Source organism: Amblyomma mixtum, chromosome 9, assembly GCF_055824585.1.
Source record: "Amblyomma mixtum isolate Tamu chromosome 9, ASM5582458v1, whole genome shotgun sequence".
Lineage (NCBI taxonomy): Eukaryota > Metazoa > Arthropoda > Arachnida > Ixodida > Ixodidae > Amblyomma > Amblyomma mixtum.
This window is the reverse complement of record NC_143020.1, coordinates 113083390-113097062: the sequence shown is the minus strand read 5'-3', so window position 1 is coordinate 113097062 and position 13673 is coordinate 113083390. Positions and strand designations below refer to the sequence as shown.

The 13673-nt window shown below is 48.1% G+C and overlaps 1 protein-coding gene across 1 annotated transcript; it reads right to left on the bottom strand.

Moving 5' to 3' along the window:
• Nucleotides 1-607: 607 nt before the first annotated feature.
• Nucleotides 608-13624, bottom strand: LOC149330786 (uncharacterized). The gene is made up of 2 exons (XM_089561445.1): nt 4228-13624; nt 608-1881 (listed from the first exon to the last, which is right to left on the bottom strand). Exons 1-2 carry the CDS (start codon nt 4510-4512, stop codon nt 709-711), a joined length of 1458 nt encoding a protein of 485 aa, XP_089417571.1. The 5' UTR covers nt 4513-13624; the 3' UTR covers nt 608-708.
• Between the last annotated feature and the right edge of the window lie 49 nt (nt 13625-13673).

Here is a 13673-nt window from a genome sequence, read left to right as displayed (position 1 = left end):
TTATCCGTGTTACCAAGATGCGCCTCTATGAAAAAAAAAAAAAATGGCAAAGCTGCCCTCGATAGATACATGCGCTGCACTGCCCGGTCATCTTACCTGGAACGCAATGCAGAAAAGGTTCACTTGGACGATGGAGCAGCACTGAAGCAAATCTAAGCGCGCACTGTTTGCACAGCAAGAGATGGCCCACAATGCATACACAGAAGGCAGTGTTAAGCATGCTGTCGAAGTATGCAGGAAATAACAACGTAAAGATATTTTATAGGATTGCATGACCTGCCTGTGGCAGCTGATGAGAGAAGCGTATTGATATATTGACGGGCAAAAAATGCATGCTGCGTATCATGGAGCATGTAATATACTCCTGAATCTTGGATTAGAACGTCTGCATTACGAGCTAGCAACGTTACCAGCCACTATGAAAATTAATTTGCTCGCATCACATGCAAATTCAAAATTTTTCGACCACGATTGAATCACAAGTTAGATAAAAGACAATTTATGTTTTAAGTAAGTTTCGTCAAAATGGTGAAGCCGCAGTGAACAGAGTTCTTCGCATTACTGGTCGCTAAGATTTCGGACTGGGCCTGCTTCAGACAACACAAAATGAGCAACCACCGACCACCACATTTATTTCCTGTCTCTCTTTAGGATCCCACTCCAATCTCTGTGTCCACAGCGACAATGCTGATATAGCCCCCGCGCATATCAAAGCATCAATGGAAGCTCGAACTTCATCCGAAGCTGGTCGTCTTCCACGTAACCTTTCAGGATGAGATCATCGAGACAAAACCATTTAACACAACACCATGGGCTTTGTCTGTATCCCGTTTGCGGCCTACCGCAAGATATTTCAACTCCATCCACAAATTCTTCGATCTCTTGTTCTTCTGCTTTCTTTGGGTGCACGACACGAAGTCTGAACCAACGCTGGAAAGGCCACTCAACAACGCGGTCCATGTCGCCCTTGTGCAGGCGGAAGAGTGGATGCACGGATGCTAAAGAATAGGCAAAGCTAATGCGGACACCGGGCGACATGCAGTAGCCTCGGAGGTATACACGCTCGCACTCGTAATCAACCCAATCTTCAATCCGTGCTTTTCTTACCAGTGACTTGACGCCTTTTACAACAAACTCGCATACGGATGACTGTAGATCAGGTGGTCTGGGCACTACTTTGTCCATGCGGCTCACCGCATTGCTACTCTCTCCCACTTGTTCCGTGGCCCCCCTGGAGCTTCCTGCAGCCTGTGCGCCACAGTCTATCTTTCCTCTAGCCTTTTTTGCCGACTCGCCTACCAGTAGCTTTTCCATTGAACGCTTGCGGTTGGAAATAGGGTTCACATCACCACTGCTTGCAGTTAAACGCTCTTTCGTTTCGTTACTGAACGCGGCTATTTCATCCGAGCATTTTTTCAAAGCCTCACGCTGTTCCGCTCGGACTTCGGCACCTTCTCGCCTAACCGCGTCCTTCACGCTGCTAATGCCCCGTCTGAGCTCTTCTCTCAGTGATTCTTGGCTGCTGTTCACCCCGTGAACAACTTCGTTGAGTTGGTCGCTATTGGCGCCAGTTCCTACGAGCACCCGCTCCATGAGCGCCTTCAGTTCGCCGGCCTGCGCTTCTAAGGATTTCATGAATGACGTCAGCAGCGGCGTCTCGTCTTTGCGACCCGAGTTCTCTTGGCATTCCGATCCGCCAGGCGTCGCAGCGGTAGGGCAGCACTCCGACTCCAAGTGCGCACACACGTCGGTGCAGAGAACTCTGGCCGAACACCTGGGGCAGCGAACGGAGTGGTGCCGACATTCGCGCCGGAAGTGCTGGCCGATCTGCGATGCACGCAGCACTGCACTGCAGTCACTCCCTTCGTTCCAACATTTCACCTGCAAGATTAAAACGTGGATGATTTCGTCAGCAATCATCACTGCATCTCCAGTTAAGCGGCAATACCTTCGTTTTTTGTTTCTTATTTACACGCCTCCTAGATACGACAGTGCGGTCAGCAACAGCATAGCTAAAAGCTAATGTATAGAACTTTAGGATGTGAAACTCGCACAAACATTGCACAAACTCATTTCGCAGGTGGGGTCCTCTGCACCATGGTGATTTAAATTTTACAGGGGGCGCCGGTTACGGAACACTCTTCGCCACTTGGTTACTCACTCGTACTCTCAGCAGTCACGTGACAATCCCCTCCAAGTGCATGCCTTGCATATCGTGCAACACCTGTAAAATTTTGGCAAGCTCACTCTAACGACGCTGTCCAGTGCGCTTTGAAACGCCCCTCGTACACTCCATGCAGCCAGATGCGGACAGCCAATACCATAAAGGAAATAATTGAGTAAAACGATTAGATTTAAATTATGTCCGCTCGCCTAAGATGATTTCTCCAATCAGCGCCAATGTATTTTTTTTTTCGTTTTGAATTCTTGCGACAGAACACGGGTAAATCCTCAGGTAATGTCGGGGATAATAGGCAAATATGATATGTATATTTTACACACAACCTTTTTCGTGGGTTTTCCCACGGTTAATAATGAGTTCCGCCTAAATTCCCCACGACAGCTTGCTTATTCCATCAGGACATTGCGCACAGGTACCTATTTGCCGGCAGTATGTGTGCAGAACAAAAATTGCGCACCACACGCCTATCCACATCTTAGTACGCCGCTTAGAGAAAAACACGTAGAACAATGTGACACCTAAGAAATAATGCTAACCTGCTTCCTCGTCTAAAGAAAGGTAGCATGAACTGGCACTGAGGAAACGGCATAGCGCATTCTAGAGCGGTTAGGTTCATAGATGGCGCTAGGCGCTCTGATCAATTGGCGAGATCCTTCAGGTGACGGACCAGCCCCCGCCTCTAGCCTCTTCCGTTCTCCGCACAGATCAACCTGCACGTCTCGCGTACGCGCCCTAAGGAGCCACCGACATTGTCCATTTATTTTATCAAGACAAAGCCCTGTGCTTTCCTTGCCGTCTGTTTTTTTTTTTTTTTCGTTGCAGCAGCTTTGAGGTGTGTCTGTTTTCACCTTGAGGAGCGCACTCACTGTACCTTGCTGCTTGGCGCATCATAGCCCTCGCCCACTCTGAATCGGCCGTTGCGATAAGTTCGATCGCCCCGCTCTTTATATCACTTGCCCCTGCCTCTGGCGGCATAGAAAAGGTGTTCCATCTCTCCGCTTCTCGGGCTGCACTACACAGCCACACCAGAGAGATAATGGCGCGGGCCGTTTCGAAGCAAAGCAGACACGAATGAAAGATGACGATTTAGCCTTGTGAAAGTGCTGTGAAGAGATTCGTACCTGGTGGCAGGTAGAAGATCGCTCGAAACAGGCCGGGAACAAAGAAGACTGCGATACTCGAGATAAGAACTAGGAAAGCTTTCTGGGATCCTTTTGAGTACATGATATCACACGCCGAACGCCGACTGCAGTCTCATATCTCTTCTGATGACGTCGCCTTTGAGTTGAAGAAGAATCGCTATCCTGCACTCGCACGAACAGTACAGGAACTATGGATCTGCTTGCAGCAATTCTAAGCCTACGACTTCGGACCCGAATCGAATTGCGAGCAATATCGAAACGCGCCGCAGGACCCTACCACGGCACTCACTTCTAACTGAGCAAACATTGAGATTTAGCTACAATAAATGTGGGTGTAAATGAAAAGTAGCGATAGCTCTCTTTTTCGGCCGGGCGAACAATTAACGTTAACACGAGGCTACTTTTTCTTTTTTTAAAAGTAAACACGTTTTACAGCGTGCTTAAATACTGTATACAGTTAAGTTGTAAGCTTCGACGCATTTAGTGCCGTCTTTCCCGTTGGCTCTTGAAGGCAACCGCAGCATCACCTATGCGTACATTTCGCTGCTTACGTACTCGTCCAACCTGCATGAGTATTCACAGATTCTCAAGAATGCTTAAGCACGTGGACATGCTTCCGAGCACTCTACAATTTGAGAACGTCTTCGAAGATGGAACATTCCACTTCGACCCTTTGACTCCTTTTGTCATTAATGTCTCACAAAAGTGTTACTGGAAATGCATTCATCTTAGAAGGGTCGTTAAAGCCTCGCTTAAAGGAACAATCGTTATTTGTTCGCTGTTGACCGCCATGTCCTTCATGGCATCGCAAGCTCTCTACACTTTGAAAATTCCTAAAGAACGAAGTTCCAAATAAATGAAAAAAAATCGAAACACGGCTGCCTGCATGTTTACAGCCCTTACCTCTCTCTTGAGGAGCTCCTGGACAGGGAACTCCTTCAGGTCGACGTCTTCCTCCTCGCACTGTCGACCGTCCAGTGGACACACGCGCCCGCCGTCACGAGTGCTGAGCTCGTAGCAAGACTTGCACAGTGTGTGTCTGCAGGGAAGCGAGGCCGTCCTCTTCCGCACCAGTCCACAGGCGTCGCACACCATGTGCGGTGGAAGGGGCTTCACGAATCGCAAGGGCCTCCAGTCCAGTTCAGCAGAGAACCCGACCAGGGTGTACTGCGTGCTTCCAGGAGGCATCGCTCACAGCATCCGCTCGCTTCTTGAATGCCTGCACGAAATGACTTTTTCCGCCCCCCAGCCGCGCTCTTACCGCTCTTTCGTTCCTATCTGTGTCGCCTGTCACCATGGCTACAATCGCCCTGACGTCATCCGCTTCGCCTCCGTCGCGTGTGGAAGGTCGCGCATGCGGTGAATGCAGTGGCAATGCGAAGGCGGGAATTGAACGCAGTCAAGAGCTACAGCCAATTGGTGCGGTGCCATGCACTCATATAATGAAAAAAAAAAAAAAAAATCCGAATGTTGTACACCAACACAATAAAGATAAATATGAAAATCCCATGTCTTATAAGTCCAACACAGTATTTTATCGAAGCCAATATGCCGGATTAGGTAATCTTACTGCAACGCTTATTCCGCCCCTTGTTAATGAGTGCTTGGAGTGGAAGCGTTTCTTTGTAGATCTTGTGGCGGTTACCAGTCGCAATGGCTGAATTTTACGAAGCAGTATCTTATCGCTGCTGTCTCGCTGGCTGCACTGGCTCGCCCGAGAATGCGCCTAAGTTTAGCACGCAGGTATCAAATTGTGCGGAGTTTTCGTCTTGCAAGGTGGTTCCTCATCGGCCACTACCGATTCGTAGGATTAATACAGCGCTGCTGACGACGTCCCTTGGTCCATATTTTCTTTTTATGCGTGCTGCCAATGCGAATACTTTTTGCAGCGTTGCAAGGTGGATCCTCCATGGCACTTGTAGCATGCTTATCGTTTTTCGTTTGAAGCCCTCAGAGCTCTATACGATATGATGAGCTCGTGGCGCGATAAGAAGCGGTGCTCTGCGGCAAATTGACAAAGCGTGGACTCTACCGCGGGCGTCCCACCACATCGCTTCCAGCTGGACTTTCACGGGGGATGCATATTGGCTTGCAGAAGTAAGCACAGCTGTTTTCCTGCAGCTGAACTTTGCCAATGTGAGCAGTAATCCGACTGCTCTTTTCCGTATATGTGTAATTATTCACCTGAATGTCATGTCATCTTTTCCTCATTTTAAGCAACATAGTCAATTTCTTGCAGCTGAACGAATACAAAATGTGAAAAGTAATCCGAGGGCTGTATGCTTCATATGTATAATGATGAGCCCACATGTGACCTGTGTTTCAGCTTCAGTAATGCTAACGTTATTTTTTTTATTTCGACTTCTTACCTGGTGGAGTGTTGTAGCACCTAGGCCTTTCCTATGTCTCTGCTGTGATCGATCACCTGATTTACACGATTAAAAGGGATCATTGTTTAGGCTGCCTTTGACATACAGGTTGGAATGATTTATCACCGGAATTGTGTGGTTGATTTAAAAAATCACGAATGTTACAGCCATATTTGTCGGAGACCCTATTCCGAATTGCGCGGTTAGAGCAGCGTTTTATAGGTCATACCTTGCTGCAGTGTGAGACAAATTACCAGCTTAGGAGTTTCCTCTAAGAATTGTGCTGAGCCGGTCTCTCGGGAAGATCTGCTTCCTATCAGTCACATCCCAACAGTCGGCCTGAAACAGCTGGCGCTGTCATAAATTGCATCTGTGTATGGTGACTCCCAGCATGTTTTTGTGGACGGATCCGTGACGCACCTCTTCAGCTGCAGCGGTGATAGTGCCAGGAAATGCCTTATGTCACCGTTTCAGGCTAATGTATAAAGCGTCCTCAACGGCAACCGAATTGGCAGCCATACGAGAAGCCGTCCGTTATATTGGTAACCAGTCAGCGCACCAATGGACTATATTCTGCGACTCGAGACCGGCATTGCAGGTCATACAAACTTTTCTAAAACCAAGGACATACGAGCAGCTGGTTCAACAGATTGTGCTTTTGTTATTCGAGGCTTTCCACCAAGGCCATATCACAAAGCTTCAGTGGATAACCGAGCCATTGCGGCCTAGCGGAAAACGAGCGTGCTGATGCCGAGGCTCGGCTGGCACATGATGATGGTGCTGTCATTGAAATAGCCTTTTCCAGATCTGACATTGGAGCCTTGCTGGCGCATTTAATGCAAGCCGCAATGCAGTTGCACGGGAGCGATTCGAGCCATCCACAGGACCGCGTCTCTAAGCTTTACGCCGGCTTACGATTTCATCTGCAATCTAGGGTAATGCGACGTCATGGGACTTTATTCCATCGGTTATGGCTTGGCGTTGCCTACACCAAACACTACCTCCACAATATCGGTATAAGAACTAACCCAAATTGCGTACAGTGCCGCACTCCAGAGACTACTGGACACCTTCTTTGCGAGTGTCTGAAATATACTGATGAGACGAGAACACTGGGAGTGACCGTAATACAACTGGACTCTCACCCTCTCTCTGAAAAAACTCTTCTAGGCGCCAGGGCGAAACGTTCTGATTCGTGGTGTGTGATAAAGGGCGGGCTCATGTTTTCGTGTGAAACAGGCCTGGACATCCGTCTGTGACCGCCTGTGCACGATATACATGGTTTACACAGTTTACATGGTTTACATTTGTGTTTTCATGGAGCCCCTACTCCAGTATGTGTTAATGACAGGCGTCGGTGTGTGTGTTCAAGACATGAACTTCACGTGCGTCTACTCACCGCGGTGAGAGTGCCAGCCAGTGTGTGTGTGTGGACATCACCCATGAAACTCATTGTTTAATGCCATCACCAGCCTTCATTCGCACTTTCCCTTTCATACCCTTCCCTTTCCCCTGTGTGGAGTGGCAGGCCAGGGCCATGTTAACACCGGCCGACCTCTCCACCTTTGCCTCTCATTAAAGTTGCTTTCTCTCTCTCTCCATATTTGTACTTAAAAAAGCCTATTTTTGAAAATTCTTGCAAGTGTTTGCTGAAACACCCGATATGTAGGGGGCAATGTACCCAGTATGCGTGGACAGATTAGCTGTGCCGGCCAGTGCCTTACGCCATCGACACCTTTTTTTTACTGCATGAAAGTACAGCAACACTGGCATACTTGTTGGCAATTAAATAAAGCTTCGATCGCTGGCAGCCACGGCGTTTTTAATATTAGCGCCAAGAGAGAGAGAGAGAGAGAGAGAGACTCTTTAATGAAATAGAGAATTTAGCCGGTGTTTAAAAATCGCTGGCATGCTACTCTGCGTAGGGAGGGGAGTTTGGGAGATAAAGACAGAAGGAGAGCAGTGTGGAAGACGTAAAAAAAATACGAAGATAAAATGCGGCCATGAAATGGGTACTAAGGATGCAATGGCGAGTATTGATGTAACCTATGGAATGAGGGAGTGCATAGTCCGACAAATGGGCTGACGAAGTTCACTGCATGAAGAATGCATGAAGGAAACGTGCAAGTGAATTTAAAGCTTATCGAGATGTCCAATGTCTTTTAAATATGTAAATAGATAGTTCAGTGCAAGTCTCTGTTGCCTAAGGCAGGCTAAGGAACCTAAAACTTTGTCCATTGTTAGGGTCACTAGGCAGAACTTCTGCATGCAATGTTCATAGTACGCACGCTCGTTAGCATACGCGGGGCACTCAAGCAGGATATGTTACACAGTTGTCACAATGCGGACTGTTTATTTGTCCAGAACGGTATCGCAAGCCGTTTGTATATGCAGCATTCAGACGAAGTCGGTGATAAAGTGTTTCCAGATGTCGAGGAATTCTGGGTGAGAGTCTTGATCTAAGATGTGGGTCGACTGAGTGAAGAAATTGGTACTGATGTGTAAGCAAACTCCAAAGCCGACACGTTTCTTCGGAAGCAAAACTTTTAGCCATTTGGGAAGCATCAGATTTGGTGAAAAAAGTTCGAATGTATCTCCGATTTTGATGGCCTTTACGGGCCGCTTCATCTGCTTTTTCATTAGCCAGAATGCCACAGTGAGCAGGTACCCACTGAAATATTATGCAATGGCCTGCGGCAATAGCTAAAGGATGTAGATACCCGATGTCCAGGGAAACTGGCTGGTGATTCGTTTTCTTCAGCAGGTTGGCCAGGATCTGCAGAGATGCTTTTGAATCGGTGAAGATAACCCAACGGCCGGCGGTTCGGCGCAGGATGTAAGAAACAGCTTCCTTAATGTCGTGAAGCTCAGCTGTCGTAGAGGATGTCCTCCGCTGCAGCCGGTAAGAAAGGGCATGGCCTGTTGAGGGCACATAAAGGCCACAGAAAGAGGTTTCTTTAGTAGTTGAACCATCGGCGAAGATATGGGTGTGCTGCGTATATTCCTCGGTTAAGTAGGCGAGAGTAGCTTGCAGAAGCGCTGCCTGTGGCATGGGGCTCTTTGCATTCACACCTGGAACAAACTTCTTCACCTTTAGAGGAGAGAGTGTCCATGGAGGAAAGGCCAGAGGTAGTAGTTTCTGTGGCTGACTAATAGTAGGGAGGGGCAGGTACTGCCTGGCCAAAGCTAGAGTTGCTTTGAGTTAGGTGGACACGGTGTAGGAAGCGCTTCTTCCCTTGCAGGACATGGCGGAGATGGGTACGCATAGTTTCCTGGGCGGCAATCACCTCTAGTGGGAGACATCCTGCCTCCACTACTGTTCCTGATGCAGAGAAACCCTTTGGGAGGCCAAGGCATATTCGCAGGCAGTTGTTCCGTGCGGCAACGAGTCTTAGTGCTTGATGTAGATCATCTTTGAAGCACTGGTAGACTGTAGCGCAAGGTTCCTTCAACGTAGGCTTTTTCAAGCAGAGGAATTGATCGGAAGTTGCTACCCCACCTTGCTCCCGCCATGAACCTGAACACTTGCGATGCTGCAGTGATCCTCTCGAGGAGTTTTTTGATCTGAGGTGACCATGACAGATTATAGTCGATAACAACACCCAGGAATCGCTGAGATCGTACATATGGCAGCGATCGTCCGCCTATAAGCAGCGGATATCGGGTCATCGTTTTTCTTGTAAACGCCATTGCAACCACTCTTTTCTGGCGATAGACGAAGACCTCTGGAAGCCAGGTACATCGAAACGTGCAATAGCGCTCGCTGAAGACGTTGCTGGGTAATATAGCGCGAACGTGATGCGGTCCAGATGCAGATATCATCAGCATAAATTGTTATGCGGACCCCTCGCGGAAGGTTTCTTCTTATGTGTATAAGGACAATATTGAACAGGAGAGGGCTGAGCACCGCTCCCGGTGGTACGCCCCTCTCCACTGCGTGAAAGCGTGTTGGACTGTTTGGAGTGGTCATAAAATTTGCCGTTCTTTTAAATAATGCCCAATCCACTTGTATAGCTTTCCTCCAAGGCCAAGACTGGCAAAGGCTGCGAGAATTGCATGGTGAAAGACAGAGTCAAAGGCGGCCTTGATGTCTAGGAAAACGGCTGTCGGGATGTACCCAGCATGAAGGTACTCCTCAATTGATGAGACGAGGGAGATGATATTGTCAGTCGCAGACCTGTTTTGACGGAACCCGTTCATTTCTTGGGGGAACTCATTTCGGCTTTCTAGGAACCAAGTTATGCGTTTGCAGATCATGCGCTTCATGAGAATACCTACGCAGCTCAGTAGGGCAATGGGCCGGAATGATGCGTAGCTTGTTGGCGGCTTACAGGGTTTCAAAACGGGCACAATTTTCGCCAGCTTCCATTCCGTGGGGACCTCACCAGCCATCCAGGAAGAATTGTAATACTCCAGGAGTCGAAGACAGGAGGTGTAGGGTAGCTTTGCAATGGCGTCATAGGTCACCTCATCATGACCCGGAGACGTGTGTCTGTTTGTCTCCGCGATAGCTGTGGATAGTTCTTACATTGTGAAAGGCAGGTCTAACGCTGGCACTGCCGCCTTTGGGATGATGCCTGTTTGACCATCTGCGGAGAGTGTCGAATGCCCTGACCCTGACCCTGCCCCTGCAGTATTCTTCTGAAACTTCGTTTATAGATTTTTGTTCGTGAAGGGAGAGTGCAGCGCAGGGGTGGAGTTGTTGAAGTGGCGGGCGCATACCTCTAACTATTCGCCAAATTTTGGTTACTGGTTGGCGCACATCTAGCGTAGAACAAAAGTCACGAAACTTTTGCCGACTGAGTTTACCATGTAGCGTCGAATGTGACGTTTGCCCGTCGGCATGCACGTAGGTCATCGAGGTTTTTTGTGCGCTGAGCTTTCCTTTCAGCTCGCCTGCGTATAGCGCAAAGCCTTTGAAATGTGTCATCATTTGAAGGTAGGCTATCATTTTTAGCTGCAATTTCTGTACTCGTTCTCAGGCAATACGACATTGTCGATGCTAATTCCTCATTGCGAGTTGCCGCAGTAACTCCTTTGCTTACAGCGTCCTTGTGTGCGTCCCAGGCTGTAGATTTTATAAAGAATTTTTTTGGGTTCCTCTGCGCATGGAAAGCCAATATGAGGATTGGGTAATGGTCGCTTCCGCGTGTCTCCAAATCAGTGCACCAGCCAAAGTTGTGGGCGAATGAACTTGTGACAAATGTCACGTCGATGCTGCTGGTAGTCGTCGGGCCTCGGAGGTAGGTGATGCTGCCGTTATTGAATGGCTGAACTGAATGCTTGGCACCTCGGGCACATGTATGTGAGCTGCCCCAAATTTCATTATGAGCATTGAAGTCTCCGCAAATAATATGCGGTGAGGGCGTCCTTGCTATCAAGTTTTCAAGTCTCAAAGCATCAAATGGCGTGCCTGGCTCAAGATATACTCCAATCAGAGTGTGCTGTTGTCCGGCAATAACTGTGAAAGCGCACACGTATTCATTGTCGCTGTGAGGCGGGACATCAACCGATGAGGCCGGGATATCCTTGCGAAAACCTCTCAGCAATCTGCTGACGTTATATTGTCGTTGTGAACGATGGAAATAGTATCCGTGGAGTCGGATTGTTTCCTCGACGCGTGATTCACGGATGACTATGAAGGGGAAGCGGTACGCTCGCACGAGCTGTCGGAAATCTGAGAGTTTAGAGCGTAGCCCGCGAGCGTTCCGCTGGAAAATGGTGCACGTACGAAAGATGTTGTGGATTGTCAGCTGTACTGAAGTTCTCGCTGTTGAAGCCATGATTACTGAAGTGTGGTATTACGCCCCTGCGGAGCGTAGGAGACCGACATCAACGGCTTCATTGCAAGGACATCTTCTACTTCTGAGAGTCCTCCTGACGAGGGGTTTGCACGAATAAGAGGCTTGATGGCTGCAAACAGCATCGGAATCAGTAGGCATGTGATATCTTGTTCAGAGCTTCCGGTTTGCTGCCTGTGTCTGATCTTCCTGTCATGTTGTGGCGCCTTAGGCTCAGAGCGAGCTGCGCTGTTTGTCAGGTCTTGTGCAGTGCGTTGCAGCAGCTTTGATGAAGGAGAAGAACCAAGGGGCATCCCACGCTTCTTTTTTACCGCACCTGCGTAGGTCTTGTCAGCTGCTTTGCCACGCTGTGTTGACGGGTTCTCGGAAAGAGCTGCCGTAGTCGTGAAAACCACGTCGGGGTTAGGTGGTGGTTCATGGCGCTTAGGGGGTTTCCCTTGTGTTTGCTCTGCCGTGCGAGCAACTGTGGCTGCTTTCTTTTTATAACACCCTCCATAGGAAGCAGGGTGTGGGCCACCGCAGTTAGCGCATTTAGGTTGCGCCAAGAAATTCCTACACTCTCGTAGGGAATAGACAAAATTTTAAGCTCTTAAAAAATTTTTAAAGAGCAATCGGGCAAATCATGTCAATCAAATCTATTGAATCGCGAGGGGACGTGCGTGCTTTATTCACACGAATAATACAAGCTGACTGACTAGCGATGGAAAGTAGAAAAATCCTTGTGGGGGGGGGGGGGGGGGCACTTTGCTCTTACTAAAGTGCGACGAGGCGAAAGCTATCTCCGCCTCTGATGCTGCCCCTGTTACTGTGGTGATGACGTCAGAGGTGACGTCACGCGCATGCGCCAGCAGCTGCCAGGGTGGAGTCGGAGCGGCGGTCGGCGCTCGATATATAAACTGTGGTATATATATAGACTGCACGATATATAGACTTCACTACAGGACTGATAATCATCACAGTATATTTATAACTCCTAAAAGAGACACTAGAGCTGCAAGTGCAAATCATTTTAACCTACCAATATGCCGCACTACTTACGGGAAACGGTTGATTGAATTCAACGGTGCACAAATATGGAATGGCATCCCTAATGATGTTATAATAAAAATTAATTTTTCACAATCTCTTAAAATATTTTTGCTGAATCTAAGTTTCCGCCGGTTGAGTTATAAATTCTGCACCCAAATGACTGTAAAATTGTTAATATTTAAGGTTATTGCGTACAAAGAATGTATGCATGATAAGAAGTGTATATATTAGCTATGTATGTTGTGATTATAATATTTTGAAATTATTTATGTGAGAAGTCTTCTCTCCACCTGTTGCATTTTGAAATTTATCATTGTGTTGGACCCGACACTAGCCTTGGCTATGGGTCCAGTACCACTGTGCATAGTTTGCTTGTATTCATTTCTGTTTTCAAATAAAGAAAGTATGGACAGCAATGCTAACAACATCCCAACTGCGGTAACCAGGTTCCGTTATACCGCACGCCAGGGCGGTTAGAACTGTTCGGACTCTAGTAGAAACATCATATACAGACTGAATCACATGACTTGTTGCGTCCTAGAATTGCCATCATACCATATGGTTGCTCAGCGCGCGCAGTTCTTCGTTAAACCGTGAACTTTTAGGCACACTTGACTCTTTCCGCTCACACTGTCCGATTCACAAAGCAGCTTATGATGTCAAAATCATTGGCAGTGAGCCGCCACCGAAAGGCTCGGGAGCTCATCCTTTAGCGCACGTTGTTCGTGCCGCAAAACGAATTAAATCAGTCGCTTACAGCGTAACCTTTCTATCATAACCTAACGAATGCTGTAAAACTATGTCAGCGTTTTTGAAACAGAGCACGCAAACAAAAAAAAAAACTGTTCGGGTTCAAAGCATGTCGGGCAGGAACGGAACTTAGCATAGGTGAAAAGCCGGAAATCTGTGAATACAATGAGAGTGGTAAGGGAACGCGTTCAAATAAAAAAAAATTACCGAAGACACTTTGGAAAGTCTAAAGTGTGCTTGGCCAAAGCCTTGTGGTCAACCCGCTGCCGCTTCCCTGAACCGCTTGCCGTTGTCAGATGAGAAGGAGGATTGGCACCCGAAAGTGCCTCTCCCAGGGTCACACATAACCCATCAACTCATCATCATCCAGCCGGCACCCCCGGCAAGGCCCAGTCCCCCT